The following is a 15287-nucleotide window of genomic DNA, read 5'->3' on the forward strand; positions in this document are numbered from 1 at the left end:
TTGCGCAGACATATTATTTAGTTAGCAAAAATGTACTCCTAACATAAAGAAGTTTTTTTCAGCCTCAAGTCAGAGTCGTTCCATTTGGAACCGAAATCGATTCCTGTGCGGATATTTCTGATATACATGGCAGAAGGCAAAACATTATCTCCATCCATCCATTATCTGCACCGCTTATCTTCAGTAGGGTCGCGGGGGTGCTGGAGCCCATCCCAGCTATCTTCGGGCAGTGGGAAGGGGACACCCTGAACTGTTTGCCAGCCAGTCGCAGGGCACACAGACACATACATCTCACTCACTCAGTCACACCTAGGGACAGTTTGGACCGGCTAATTAACCTGACATGCATGTTTTTGGAATGTGGGAGGAAACCGGAGTGCCCGGAGGAAACCCACGCAAGCACGGGGAGAACATGCAAACTCCACACAGGAGGTTTGATCTTACGACCTTAGAACTGTGCCACACACGCACTAACCTCTGCGCCGCCATGCTGCCTACATTATCTCCTTTTTTATCGATTATCCATCTAATTTCAACATTTCATTCTTTAAAAAAAACATATTGTTGCTGTCATGTGAAAAACAATTCTCTCCAAAATGTGTTTTGTCAGGAGGATAAAAAGCACTACTTTCTCCCCTAAAGTTAATTTTAGAGAACTATTTTTGCTGTTATTAAAACAATATCTATCCAATATTGACAAACACAATTACTGGTACTTTTTAAGTCAGTGATTTTTAACCACTGTGCCCCGGCACACTATTGTGCCGTCAGAGATAGTCGGGTGTGCTGTGGGAAATTATCCAATGTCACTCTTTAAAATTTAAAATTGTATAAAACATTTATGAATCATTCTCTGTGAATATCATGTCATTGTCAAGTGCATGTGCTGTAAAAACTGGGGGTATTATAAATTAGATTGTAATTAAATAAACTGTTGAGTGTCATTTTATAACATTTTTGGTTAGTGGTGGTCTGCAAAATGTTTCCAATGTAAAAAACGTGCCCTGGCTCAAAAAAGGTTGAAAAACACTGCTTTAAGTGACCCTTTCATAAACCACTGACAGACAATTTAGATAATAAACAAACATTATTTCAAATTCATTTTTTACATGACAGTAATGATATTTTAAAAGGTGCTGTCAGGAATTTTGAAATGTTCTACTCGCTGACCCCATCTTCTGACATTGCAGCTTTTGTCAAGCTGCTTGTGTGGCGCATGCATGTGCATGCATTTCTTAGACATACTCAAATAAACTGTACTATTTTATCTTTTTGAGGGTTAGGGTTGGTGTCTGGACAGTTTATGAAATATTCCTTTTCTTGCTTTCACCATTTTCATGCAACACCAACAGAAAACCACGGGCTAGAGGATGGATCGCTCTCCACCAACTTTCCCCCTTTCCCCACCTTACCTCATCGTAATTCTTCCAAGAATTTGGATGATCCAGAAGAGGACTGAGAGAATATTGTGGTCAGACTAAACCAAAATAGAATGTTTGGTAGAAAAACAGGTGCTCTTGATTGAAAAGGGAAAAAAATGCTGAATTGCATCAGAAGAACACCATACCAACTGTGAAGCATGGGGTTGGAAATATCATGCTTTGGGGCTGTTTTTCTGGGGACCGAGACGACTTATTTGTGTAAAGGAAAGAATGAACGGGGCCATATATCAAGAGATGGAGTGAAAATCTCCTTCAGTTACCGAGGGCATTGAAGATGAGACGAGGCTAGGTCTTTTAATATAAAAATGATCCCAAACACACAGCCAGGGCAACAAAGAAATCGATTCGTAAGTAGCATTTCAAAGTCCTGGAATGGCCTAAAAAAGCTGTGTTGCCCAACGACAGCCCCAAAAAAATCACTGCTCTAGAGGAAATCTGCATGAATGAATGGGCCAAAATACCGGCGACCGTGTGTGAAAAGCTTGTGAACCTTGTCTACCTTATTTGAGTTCATATGATCAACCAAGGACATCACTTCTCTCATATTAAACATCCTACATTGCTTTTTATACACGCAGACGTACGTGCATGACAAAAGCTCAGGATGTACAGAACATTGTTCTATAGTTTCTCCAGATCAAACTCATGCAAGTTACCCTCAACTCAGCATAGTTTATGAAGTGGAAAGTCTAAAAAGACCTTTCCTTAAATGTTCCCACAAAGTCTTACTTCTGCTTGAGCTGTAGGTGCAATCTGGATGCCAAAAATGTTTCAGCGTGACATCTTGTTGCAATAATGTCTTCAGGGGAAACCTTGACAAAGCACAATAAAACATCTGCTCGGTGTTGAAAATTTACCGCAAGCAGGAACGTGAGTCTGTTTGCAAATGGAAATTAGGCTAGATTCTGCTTCTTGGTCTCTCTCAAACACTTCTACTCTTTTTTGTTTACAAGTGTTAGATATATTTAGGAGCGCTGCCTTTATTGGTCACAGAGCACACTGTACACATAAGGAGAGAAGAACAAGCACTGGATGATTCATACTAATAGGAACTTGTCATTAGGAAGTACGGTAACACTTCTGGTCACTTTCTCTCCTGACATCTGGCCTTCAGAGGCTTCTGAGTCACCCAGTGAATATAAATCTTTATTTGAGGGCAAAAAAAGAAAAAGAAAGACTTGATATTATTCCAACTAGTGACTGTCGTGATTCTCAGAAGTGGATCCTTCTGCTTAACACTCAATAGTCATGTTTACAGTCACAGGATAAAAACAAGGTACATAGAGAATAATGTAATACTATAAAACAAAAAAAATATTTTTTAATATGCTAATGGTTTTATAGTACATGTACAGGATAAGTAGATATTTTTCTGAGGATTTTATATTTGTTGGTAGAGGAATCACTGATGAAGAGCATCTCCGCTCCGAGCTTTCGTGTAGTTGCATTTCGTTTTCAAAGTTTATTAACGTACAGAAAATAAGAAAATATTGATAGTTAATATTTCTTGGTACATGGGGATGGGTATTAAAGCAAGCTTTTTTGATGGATTTGTGGTTTATGGGGCGGTGGGGGGGAACTTTCCAAAGGAAGGATTTCTTTTTCCATTCCTAGTAGCTTACAAACTATAATTGGTTAATGTATCGTCAGCATTTTGGGTTTTTAAAAACACGACTTAACGCCAGGCAAACTTTAAATGGTATCATAAGGCACAGTTGAAAAAAAGTCAGCATATATATTACCGTATTTTCCGCACTATAGGGTGCACCCCCAAAAAATAGTTTTTGGTCCTATATCTTCCATAGATAAAGCGCACCGGATTATAAGGCGTTACAATGGGAACGTCAACAAAACCGTCTGATGATTCAGTCCAACTGATTACCCCCTTAACATTCCCAAAGCTTGCAAAGAAGCAAATACGTGTCGTAGACACCTGCGGATGCGGTGTCCGTACGATGTCACTCAAATGCATCATTTCAAATATCATTCGGAAGGTTAAAGTCTTGGGATTCAAGAAATGCCAAACATTTCTTAGTTTCTATTTTCTTTTTCGCTCGCAACTTCACTGTGCATATGACAATAAACACTTGGAATTGAGTTTAATTCACTCAACTCATCACAGCAACATCAAGATCGTTCTAAAACAAGATACCGGGAAAATATAAAGCCGCATAGCTCAGCTAAGTTCTCACGTTCAATAATGATACGCAATCATGGTCTTCTTACAACCGTGAGTGAAGTAAATCCAGGAGAGTAAAATATTTACCGTACAAATACAGACTAATGAAACATGTTTCTTTATGGCGTACTTTAGCAAGCTTGCTAAGCTTGCTACGCCATTGCTAAACTCGTCCAATTGCAGGGTTTGTTTTGGCCATCTAGCCAATCCGAGGCTCCGAATAACTTCAGGCAATAGCGATCGATTTAACGGATGATTGACATATCTTTTTGGGCCAATTGCAGGGTTTAGTTTGGCGCTCTAGCCAATCCGAGGCTCCGAATAACTTCAACCAATAGTGATCGATTTAACGGATGATTGACACATCTTTTTCGGCCAATTGCAGGGTTTGTTTCGGCCCTCTAGCCTATCCGAGGCTCCGAATAACTTTAGCCAATAGTGATCGATTCAAATGATGATTGACACATTGGTTAGCCAATGAAACGCCGGTATATAAATCCCAGCATACACTGCGGACTACTCCACGTTCGGGGGAAAATCGAGTCGGCGGCTGTTGCGTAAGTTGCGAGACCTTGCGATTTAATGTTGAGCCATATATAAGGCGCACTGTATTATAAGGCGCATGGTCAGCTTTTGAAAAAAATTAAGACTTTTAGGTGTGCCTTATAGTGCGGAAATTACGGTAGTTGGAATTAGCAAGCGCTTACATGAGAGCCATATGAGGTAGAGAAATTTGCGGGTATTCACATTACCTGATTTAATCATATCTAATTTAAAGTAATAGAAAAACTATTGACTTTTACAGTTAATAATTTCTTTCATAGAGTATTGCTGCATTTATTTTGTCAGTAAGGTTTTTTCAGGAAATTCTTCCTTCTAAAATGCTGCATTGAAGGTAAACACTCAAAATTGTTACAGGTACAGTTTATTGCCAGGTCAATTTGCAAAATCACAATTCAAAAATTATACAAATGCCTTCTCAATTGCCTCATTGCCTCTCAATAAACTGGTGAGGAAAGCGAGCTCTGTTGTGGGCACAGAGCTCGACAGTCTGACAACAGTAGCTGAGAGACGGGCACTGAAAAAGCTGCGGTCAATCATGGACAATTCATCACATCCACTACACAGCATTATATCCAGACAGAAGAGCAGCTTCAACGACAGACTGCTGTAACTGTCTTGTACCACGGACAGACTGAAGAGATCTTTTCTTCCTCATGCCATGAGGCTCTTTAACTCCACCCGGCGGAGTAAAGGCCCACATTAAACCACACCCCCTATATTGCATATTACCGTACTTTTATTGCAGTGTGTTTTTTATGTAGCACTATTTAAATACTTTATACAACACGCTACAGTGGGTATTAGCACGTCACATTGGGTATTTGTATATTGTATTCGTTTTGCTTTATTATTGAATTGTTCTCAGCGAAGGGATGCTGCTGGAAATGTGAATTTCTCTGCGGGGATGAATAAAGTATCTATCTATCTATCTATCTATCTGCCGAAAGGTATTAAAAAGTATTAAAGTTTCTTCAGCTGGGCTATTTCTCAATTCAATCCGTCAACAATGCTGTGCATGAATAAGTTGTTTAATTCAAATGAATTTTTTGGTACATCCTCTAATCCAGGGGTGGCCAACCTGGTCCTCGAGAGACGCATGTCCTGCATGTGTTTGGAGTTTCTCTGTTCTAATACAGGTGATTCTGAGCACCTGGATCATTATCAAGCTCTCACAAAGCTTGCTAACAAGCTGAAAATTGGCATCATCTGTGTTTGAGCAGAGAAACCTCCAATACATTCAGAACATGCGGGTCTAATCGGATCAGGCTCAGTAATCTAATGATTTTCATGGTTTTAAAAATGTTGATTTGTAAAGCCCTAAAATCAATTAATAATACAGAATGCGGCACAAATAAAACATACCGAACAAAAAAACAAAGTATGATGCCCATAGGACCTAAAGTCTATGAGTGTCTGTTAGGTTAAAACCCCTCCCATCAAAAATTCTTTCCACTCGTCCAATAGTAAAAAATAGAACAATCTTATCAGTGCCATTGATTGTGATTCTTGTTTTTTTAATTGGATGTATTTTTACAGACTTACTAAAAAAAGAAGATCATTTTGAGTAAACCTAAAGACTGTTCTATGCCAATTTACTTTAGGTCACATAATCTACAGTAAGTAGTTCAAGTCACTACAGGTAACAATTAGCACATCTGCCAAGGTCAGGCTGGTGTACAAATATTTCAGTAGTTGTGTATTTGATAGAACTCATTTAACAACGGGGATGAGGCAGTGTTCTAAAAATAAACTGATTCAGAACATTAAAATCCAAGGAAGTCATTCTCGACTTCAGGAGAAAAAGCACGGACCCAGCTCAACTTGTCGGCAATGGAGACGGAGTAGACACTCTCTAAAACTTCTGGGTCTGTTCATCACCTATGACCTCTCCTGGTCTGCTAATAAAAGAGCTTTGGTAGGGAAGGCGCAGCAGCGACTCCACTTCCCGAGAATGCTCAGGAGAAACCTGGAACAAAAACTGCCGGTGTCCTTCTACAGAGCCACAATCAAGAGCATGTGGCATACAGCATCACGGTGTGGTATGCTGGGAGCACGGCAGCAAAAATAAAAACCTTACAGAGTCATCAATATAGCCCAGAAGATCATTGGTGGCTCTCTGCCCAATCTGGAGGATATTGTCAGCTCATATTATAGCAGCAAAGCAGACATTATTCTAGACCACTCTCACACCGGCCACCATGCCTTTGACCTGCTGCCCTACGGCATATGCTTGAGGTCCCTTAAATCAGGGACTAACAGGTTCAGAGACAGTTACTTTCCCAGGACCATCACACAATGAAGACGGGACAGATGGGAGCCAGAGACAAATTGCTTGCCTTGCGTCTGCGGAGGTTCGCTGACGGACTCACCAGAAGTGAATGAGAGTACAGAGTTTAAATAGGAGGTGAATCAATCAGACAACGAGCAGCAGCTGGCGCCAAACCAGCACACAAGACTGTGAACAAATATATCTTTTCTGAAAATAAATTGTTTTCTGAAATCTTATTTTGTGTCAAAATTTTTGATAACTGCTTCTGAGGCATGCAGAAACCAGGAAAAATCTGATTTTTTTTTAAATTTGACCTGTACACGTTTTAATCACTTAGTGTTGTTTTACTGTTAAGGTTAACCCTGTATTTTTACACTTATTTAATAAATTAACAGAAGAAAAATAAATATGATTTTGGGCGTGAGATGTAAAAAATTGTGGATCTGGACACATTTTGGTCAATCAAGGTTGACAGGAATACTGGTTCTAACCATTTACAGTAAGTTAGTTTTTTTTACACTTATTTAGAGTTAGTCCTCCAACATACAGTAAGTTACAATCTTTCTATTCATTTTTTTTGTTTCAGTTAAAGCTAGTCAGTGTGCCTATGTCATTCATCTTTTGTTTATATCGATCCAGTTCGTATTTTGAATTAACTTCCAGGTATGTCCAGTCAAGCCTGTGTTTGAGTAGCTTTGACGTGGTTTAATTCTGAAAATAATCATTTGTTGTTCAGTTTTTTGTCCACTATCCGATACCTATTCTGTAAATAAATCATTTTTCTGAAATCTAATTTTGTGTATACGTTTTGGGGCTCCAGAAAACCTGGAAAATCAGATGTTATGGGGCGGCATTACCTCAGGAGGTAGAGCGCTCGTCTTGGGATCAAGAGATCACAGGTTCGATTCCCGGCTCCTCCGTGTTATATGTCGAAGTGTCCTTGGGCAAGACACTGAATCCCTAATGCCCCCCAATAAGCAGTTTGGTGCCTTGCATGGCTGCACGGTCGCTATTGTGTGAGTGTGTCTGAATGGGTAAGTGTGAAGCACATTGTAAAGCGCTTTGGGAAGTCTTCATTGACTTGAAAAGCGCTATATAAATGCAGACCATTTTAGCTTCACCTGTACAAGTTTTAGTCACTTGGTAGTGACCGATATGCCTTGCTGATTTAGGACCTTGGAAGGTTAGCCATGTATTATATTTATTTAGTAAAATTCCAAAAGAAAAAAATAATAAGGTTTTGGGGGTTTAGCTTGACCTGTGCACGTTTTAGCCACGTAGAGTTGACAGGTATACAATAGAGGCTACACAAGTTTCACAACACGACGTAGCAGTTTAAAAAGTAATAATTGAGCAAGAAAAACAAATAGTTATTAGGAGTCAAATTGCGCCAGATGTTCAACCGAAGCCCCAAAACTTCGCTGCCTCAAGCAGAACCGGAACCGAGTCCCAATCACAGCCTTCGTCTCAGCTCAGCAACGAGACTGTGAGAAACTTTCCCCCGCTGGCGTAGTCTTTCTCAGGCTGACATTCCCCAAATAGTCGCCCCTTTCCTCCTTCTCCCTCCCCGAGGACATACCTTTCTTTTCGGCCACGAGAGAGGAGCAGAGCAGCGAGGTGACGGTGAGCCACACCAGAAGGCGACGAGCCGTAGCCATCGTCCTTCTTCCGTTACCGAGAAGGTGCCATTCCATACCCCGAACACAAAGCATAAAAGTAACTGGACTTGTCTCACGGCTCCGAGGTACTTCTTTATGTTTCTCCCTTTTTTACTTTTCTGTGGCGGTAGAAGACTGTCCGACAACTTTGACAGCTCCTCCTCTGAAAAAGTCTGCGAGTAGTTCGAACGAGTGGAGGAGGACGACTCGGGATGACGTCACGAGAGGCAGGCGTACGCCAGCTTCAGGTACTTGCTCGCGCATGCGCTTTGGCCCTCCTCCACCGGTGTTCTGCCATATTTTCCTACTCGGGCGAAATTTACGACCCAAGGCTGATTCGACTATAAGAGTCATATACTATTTTCATTATTCGCGTGTATTTCATGTACTATACATTCAATAACACATATTCAATAATAATTGAGAGTTCGAGTTGATGGGTTTAGTAATAATAACAAGGTATTTAAGGTGTGTGCAAGCCAAGGAATGTCATTGCTTCCTAAATTGCACTTGTGTCTGAACTAAGTTATACTCAGGGTTGGGTAGGGTTACTTTAACTTGATTACTTTCAATTACTTTTGGATTACTCCAATTCCAAATATGCTAATAAAAGACAAAAGAAACTAAATATGAATGAAATGATGACTCACAACACGTGGTAAGCTTTCTCTCCTGGCTTTGATCTCTTTGATCTCCGGCAAAACAAACATAAAATGCGACAGAAAAAAAAATGCAAAGATGCTGCCGATGTTCTACCTGTCCCTGCTATTGGGTGAGATAACCACTATTATTTTAATAAAAATGACTTAATTTGCAGATTTTGAGTGAAAATAAAACAATCCAATTCCTTTATATATTTTTCAAGACTACTACTTTTTGTCTTTTTTTATATTGTTTACTCTCTCTCTCATTTGCCGTACCGCTTATCCTCATTAGGGTCGCGGGGGGGCTGGAGCCCATCCCAGCCATCTCCGGGCAGTGGGCAGGGGACACCCTGAACTGGTTGCCAGCCAATCGCAGGGCACACAGGGACAGACAACTCATTCGCTCATTCACACCTAGGGACAATTTGGACCGGCCAAGTCACCTGAAATACATGTTTTTGGAACGTGGGAGGAAACCGGAGTGCCCGGAGGAAACCCACGCAAGCACGGGGAGAACATACAAACTCCGCACAGGAAGTCTGGAGCTGGATTTGAATATATTGTTTACTTTATTTGTTTATTTTCTTTTATACAGAATGCCCAAGCTGAGGAGAGTCCAGAAAAAGATGTCCAACTTTTTATTCATTCATATTTAAACAAGATGTACCGATTTCCAGATTTTTATTACTGCATACCAAACAATTATTTTTTTTTTAATGTATTTGTTTTTTTTTGTTTTTTTTTTCATGGGCAACTTTTCATTATCTTTTAAACAAAATGACATGACTTTAAGATGTTTGTTTCACAGTATATATATATATATATATATATATATATATATATATATATATATTCATTATCTGCACCGCTTATCCTCAGTAGGGTCGCGGGGGCGCTGGAGCCCATCCCAGCTATCTTCGGGCAGTGGGCAGGTGACACCCTGAACGGGTTGCTAGCCAGTCACACAGAGACTGACAACTCACTTGCTCATTCACACCCAGGGACAATTCGGAACCGGCCAATTAACCTGACATGCATGTTTTTGGAATGCGGGAAGAAACCGGAGTGCCCGGAGGAAACCCACGCAAGCGCGGGGAGAACATGCAAACTCCGCACAGGAGGTTCGATCTCATGACCTCAGAACTGTGCCGCACGCACATGCACTAACCACTATGTCCCGGTCCGAAGCCTTCGTTCTGAGAGCGCCGGTCTTCTGGTGATCCCGAGAGCAAAAAAGTCTTCTGCTGGTTCGAGAGCGTTCTCCATCCGGGCACCGGTGCTGTGGAATGCTCTTCCCCCTGAGATTCGATCTGCAACCTCAGTGGAAATGTTTAAATCTAAACTTAAAACTCACTTCTACTCCATTGCATACGAATAACCTACTCCTCTTGTCGGTTGAAAATAGTTTGTGTAATATAGTGTAACAATCTGTGAAGCCCTTTGAGACTCTTCGTGATTTAGGGCTATACAAATAAAAATGACTTGACTTGACTTGACTTAACCACTGCGCCACCCATATTATATGTATATTTGTGATCAGGTGGAAACAAATGTTGGCTTGAAGAGTGATGGGTGCCACCAGGTTGTACTAACCCCAAACACACCACAGGCAATGGCACCCCTATGAGTCTAGTTGTTCAGGGATCCAACCAACAACCAATCATAGTTTTCCTATTGTGCAGTGGTTAGCAAACTCACCTGACATGCGAAAGGTCCTCAGTTCGTGACTGGGAGGAAACATATGTTGGATTGAAGAGGGATGGACGCCACCTGCCTGTACTTGCCCAAGACACACCCCAGGAAATGGTGCCACTATGGCTCTAGTGGTTAAGGCATCCAACCAACAACCAATCATAGTGTTTCTGTAGTGCAGTGGTTAGCACATTCGCCTGACATGAAATAAAATGAAATTAAATTAAATGAAATGATCTGCATTTATGTAGCGCTTTTCAAGTCAATGACTTCCCAAAGCGCTTTACAATGTGCTTCACATTTTCCCAATAGCAGCCTTGCAGCCATGTAAGGCGCTAACCTGCTTATTGGTGGTATTAGGCCCTAATAATTAGGGGTTTAGTGTCTTACCCAAGGACACTTCGACATGTAACACGGACGAGCCGGGATTCGAACTGGGATCCCTTGATCCCAAGACGAGTGCTCTAGCTCCTGAGCTACTGCCACCCCAGTGGTTCCGGGGCGGGTACTTAGGGAGTGCGCCGATCAGCTGGCTTGTGTACTAACAGACATTTTCAACACCTCGCTAGACCAAGCCAAAGTACCATCATGCTTCAAAATTGCCAACATCATCCCTGTGCCAAAGAAACCCCAGATCTTATCATTCAACGATTACCGGCCCGTTGCACTGACTCCTATCATAATGAAGTGCTTTGAGAGACTGGTTAAAGAGCACATCACCTCCAGTCTCCCCTCCTCATTCGACCCCTTTCAGTTTGCCTACCGGACAAACCGCTCCACCAGGGATGCCATCTCCTCTGCGCTTCACCTGAGCCTGATACACCTAGAGGAGAAGAGCACCCATGTGCGGATGCTGTTCCTGGACTTCAGTTCAGCATTCAACACCATCATCCCACATCTGGTAGACAAAATGAGACTCCTGGGTTTCAACACCCCCCTGCGGAACTGGCTGCTGGACTTCCTCAGTGACAGACCCCAATCAGTGCGGATAGGTCAGAACATCTCAGATGTCATCTACCTCAGCACGGGCTCCCCCCAAGGCTGTGTCCTGAGCCCCTTGCTGTTCACCTTGATGACACACGACTGCGTCCCTAGGTCCGCCACAAACCACATCGTGAAGTATGCTGACGACACAACAGTGGTGGGCCTCATCAGGGACGACAACGACCTGGCCTACAGAGAGGAGGTGGAGCAGTTGGTGGCCTGGTGCAGGCACAACAGCCTGGTCCTGAATGTTGGCAAAACTAAAGAGATCATTGTCGACTTTAGGAAAAACCAGCCCAACCATGCCCCACTTTGCATCAACAACAAGGCTGTGGAGGTTGTCAGCAGTATCAAGTTCCTAGGGGTGCACATTACAAACACACTCACCTGGTCCGTGAACACTGCATCACTGGTTAAGAGGGCACAGCAGCGCCTGTACTTCCTGCGGAGGATGAGGAGAGCCCACCTGCCCCCACCCTCCCTCATCACATTCTACAGGGGCACCATAGAGAGTATCCTGACCAGCTGTATCTCTGTGTGGTGTGGAGGCTGCAGCGCTACCGACTGGGGTAGTGTGAGGAGGGTAACGAGGACAGCAGAGAAAATAATCGGGACTACACTTCCCTCCATTCAGGACATTGGCCAGAAGCGCTGCCTATCCCATGCTAAGAACATTATCGGGGACCCCTCTCACCCCCATCATGGACTGTTCACTCTGCTAGCCTCTGGGAAGAGGTACTGCAGTGCGCGGTGCAGGACCACCAGGTTCCGCAGTAGTCTAGTCCCCCTGGCCATTAGACTGTTAAATGGTCAATCTAACATATAGTTAACATATAGTTAACCTAAATCTTAACGGCTGCTAATCTGACTTTTTGCACTACTGGCAGTTCTTTATAGCTTGCCACTCCTTGCACATTTGCTCTCTGCACTATTGTACTTACAGCGTTATGTTACAGTGTTAATGTTACTGTTTACCTGACTTGTTAACCTGAATGCCCATTTTGCACATCTGGTTAGCTACTCCTCTTGCACTATCGGCACTATGGTATGGTAAAATACTATACGTAGCCATAATACAATACAACTTTTACTTATATCTGTACATTCGAGGAAACTGTGCGGGTCAGATGTATCGACATTTCGTTCTGTATACACGTGTACTAGAATGACAATAAAGTAGATCTGAATCTGAATCTGAATCTGAATCTAGTAACTGTGAAATCTTTGATCTTAGGTAGTTAACACCGTTTGAATTGTCAATATAGGTCCATTGTTGTATCTCTTTGAAATGTTTGAAATTTCAGTTTTGGAGCCTACCAAGATTCCTGCCATTTTTTTCTTTTAAAAAAAAAACAGTAGACCCCCCAAGATACAGGGTTTTCACTTTACAGTTTTGAATAATATGTTTTTGGGGCCCCTCTTTACGGCATTTCCCCCACTATAAAACATTGACGACGGCTTAAAATGCAAACACAGGTAAAGTTACTTCACCAAGGCTAAGTTCACACTGCATAGCTCACATCCGATTTTTGTTGAAATCCGATGTTTTCGTGAGATCGTTCACATTTCTAACTAAATGTGACTTGTATGCGACTTTATCTCCTGTGTAAACTATACAAATAAAAATGACTTGACTTGACTTGACTTAAACTCCACAACGGGTCCAGATGTCGCAAGCAATGCACTCATGTTTGCGGAAGTACTCATGGATGTGCCCCCAAAAATAATTCAATCTAAACCTCGCTTTCCCCTCCTGGGCGGCAGTAGCTCAGGAGGTAGAGCGCTCGTCTTGGGATCAAGGGATCCCAGTTCGAATCATGGCTCGTCCGTGTTACATGTCGAAGTGTCCTTGGGTAAGACACTGAACCCCTAATACCCCCAATAAGCAGGTTAGCGTCTTACATGGCTGCAATACAAGGCCGCTATTGGGAAACGTGAAGCACAATGTAAAGCGCTTTGGGAAGTCATTGACTTTCATTTTCATTTTACATTGAATGCCGTCTGTGTGGTGTGATTTAAATGTAAATATTGTTAACTACCACTATCGCTTTATCAGTGAGAGCCACTGTAGTTCACAGCAGTGACATCGGCTGTTCCGTGAGTTATCAAATATTCAAGTGCTCATCTTCCATGAATGTATGAAATCATGAGACTCCGTGTATTCATCTGCCGTGGTTTTTGAATTCTTCGCTTTCCATCACTTGGTTAAAGTCAGATTAGAACTTGCTGCCACTATCAATTATGAGAAGGTCGCTTGAATGCATCTTGATCGTTCACACAGAAGATTAAATATGTGACAAATATGGGACCACGTATGAAGGTGGCCTGGGTATGGTGTAAAAGAGGCGAAAATCTGCTGTTCAGACAGACTTTAAAATATTGGGTACAAGTCATGTTCTCGCAAAAAAATCCGATTTCCTGGAAGTGTGAACCTAGCCTAAGGCTAGGCGGAGATTTCAACAACCACAGCGGACGAAAACACAAAGTGTCAAACGCCGCAGTGTGAACCTAGCCTAAAATGCCCTTCTGCGACTGGTTGGTGTCATATAATCTGCTGGTCTGCTATTGATGTGTCACAGCATCAGGAAAATACAACTATGCTATTGGCTGAACTCCCTCCCACAATGCTTTTCTCTTCATTCAGTTCAGAATCCTGTGCGCTTTGTTCAGACTTTACCGATCAGCAATACAATTCTCTATTCTTTGTACTGTATTTATTCACGTTGGGTCCCAAGACTTGCAGTGATGCTTAAGAGGGAAGCAAAAAACATGATGACTATGGAAACAAAGGTAAAGGAATTTGAAGAAGGCACACAACTCGCTACAATTGCTAAATTGCATGGCCCTAACCTATTCACGGTCGTGTCATAATTGTTGATTCAGGGCACCTTTAATTGCCCAACTGGCGCCAACAGCCCTTAGCGCTGATTGGGTCAGAGACTCTTTTTAAACCCCCGGCTTCCAAGAGGAAGCCGTCAGACCGTTTGCGAACCTATGCTCCCAGCTAGGCAAGCTCATACCTTCTGACATTTTCCTGCCCTGTTTTCTTCTGCCTGATACCTGTTGCCGACCTGTTTCTGGACCCGTTTCTGTCCTGATCTGCCATCCCGACCCCCGACCTGTTTTGCCCCGTTTCCCGTCTGATACCTGTTCCTGACCTCTTTTCTGAACTCGATACCGCCCTGGCTCTCCCGTCCCGGCTAGTCACGAGTATCCCTGGTGCCTACAATTGTCCTCGCTCGACTCACAAGTAACACTTCTGGGTTCCAGCCACCTGCTACCCATGTCCGTCGATCATTGGATCGTGGAAGCAAGCACTGCTCTCCCTTCTTTATCAATAAAACTGTGTAAACGAACGCTACTGGGTCCTGTCTCCGTTTCTGGCTTGTGACAGATCGTGACTATTCTAAGAATAAAGAGACAATTAAAGAAACAAAGTCTTCTAAGGGAAGAACTGTCACGGTTGCCATGGCACCCAATTGGCCCTGCCCGTGCGGCGCCAGCTGTGGCTCGCTGACAGATTGGCTTTCCGTCCATTTAAGCTCAGTGCTCTCATTCTTCCTTTGTCAGTCCGTCAACAAACCTCTGCCCCGCAAGAGGTTGGTTTTGACTCGGTCCTGTTTCCTGTTGATATTCCCTGTCCAGTATTGTTCCCGTTTATTTTTGTCCTGTTTAATATCGGTTTCCAGTTTTGTTCCTATCTATTTTTGTCCTGTTTATTACTCTCTCCAGTTTTCATTCCTGTCTAGTTTTTCCTGTTTATTTTCGATATCCTGTTTCATTATCAATCCTGTCTGTCCCGTCCTGTCCGGTATCGACCCCATCTGTCCGATATCTACTCAGGCAATTGGTATC

The 15287-nt window shown here is 42.5% G+C and overlaps 1 protein-coding gene across 1 annotated transcript in view; it reads right to left on the bottom strand.

The window, feature by feature from the left end:
* egfra (epidermal growth factor receptor a (erythroblastic leukemia viral (v-erb-b) oncogene homolog, avian)) overlaps positions 1-8293 on the bottom strand; it is a 116473-nt gene extending 108180 nt beyond the window's left edge. Inside the window, exon 1 of the mRNA XM_088348271.1 lies at positions 8034-8293. Within this exon, the coding sequence (XP_088204397.1) occupies positions 8034-8166 (133 nt within the window). The 5' untranslated portion in view covers positions 8167-8293. The remainder of the gene's footprint in view (positions 1-8033) is intronic.
* Between the last annotated feature and the right edge of the window lie 6994 nt (positions 8294-15287).

The sequence above is a fragment of the Urocampus carinirostris genome, chromosome 1 (genome assembly GCF_059441175.1).
Source record: "Urocampus carinirostris isolate Australia breed hairy pipefish chromosome 1, RoL_Ucar_1.0, whole genome shotgun sequence".
Lineage (NCBI taxonomy): Eukaryota > Metazoa > Chordata > Actinopteri > Syngnathiformes > Syngnathidae > Urocampus > Urocampus carinirostris.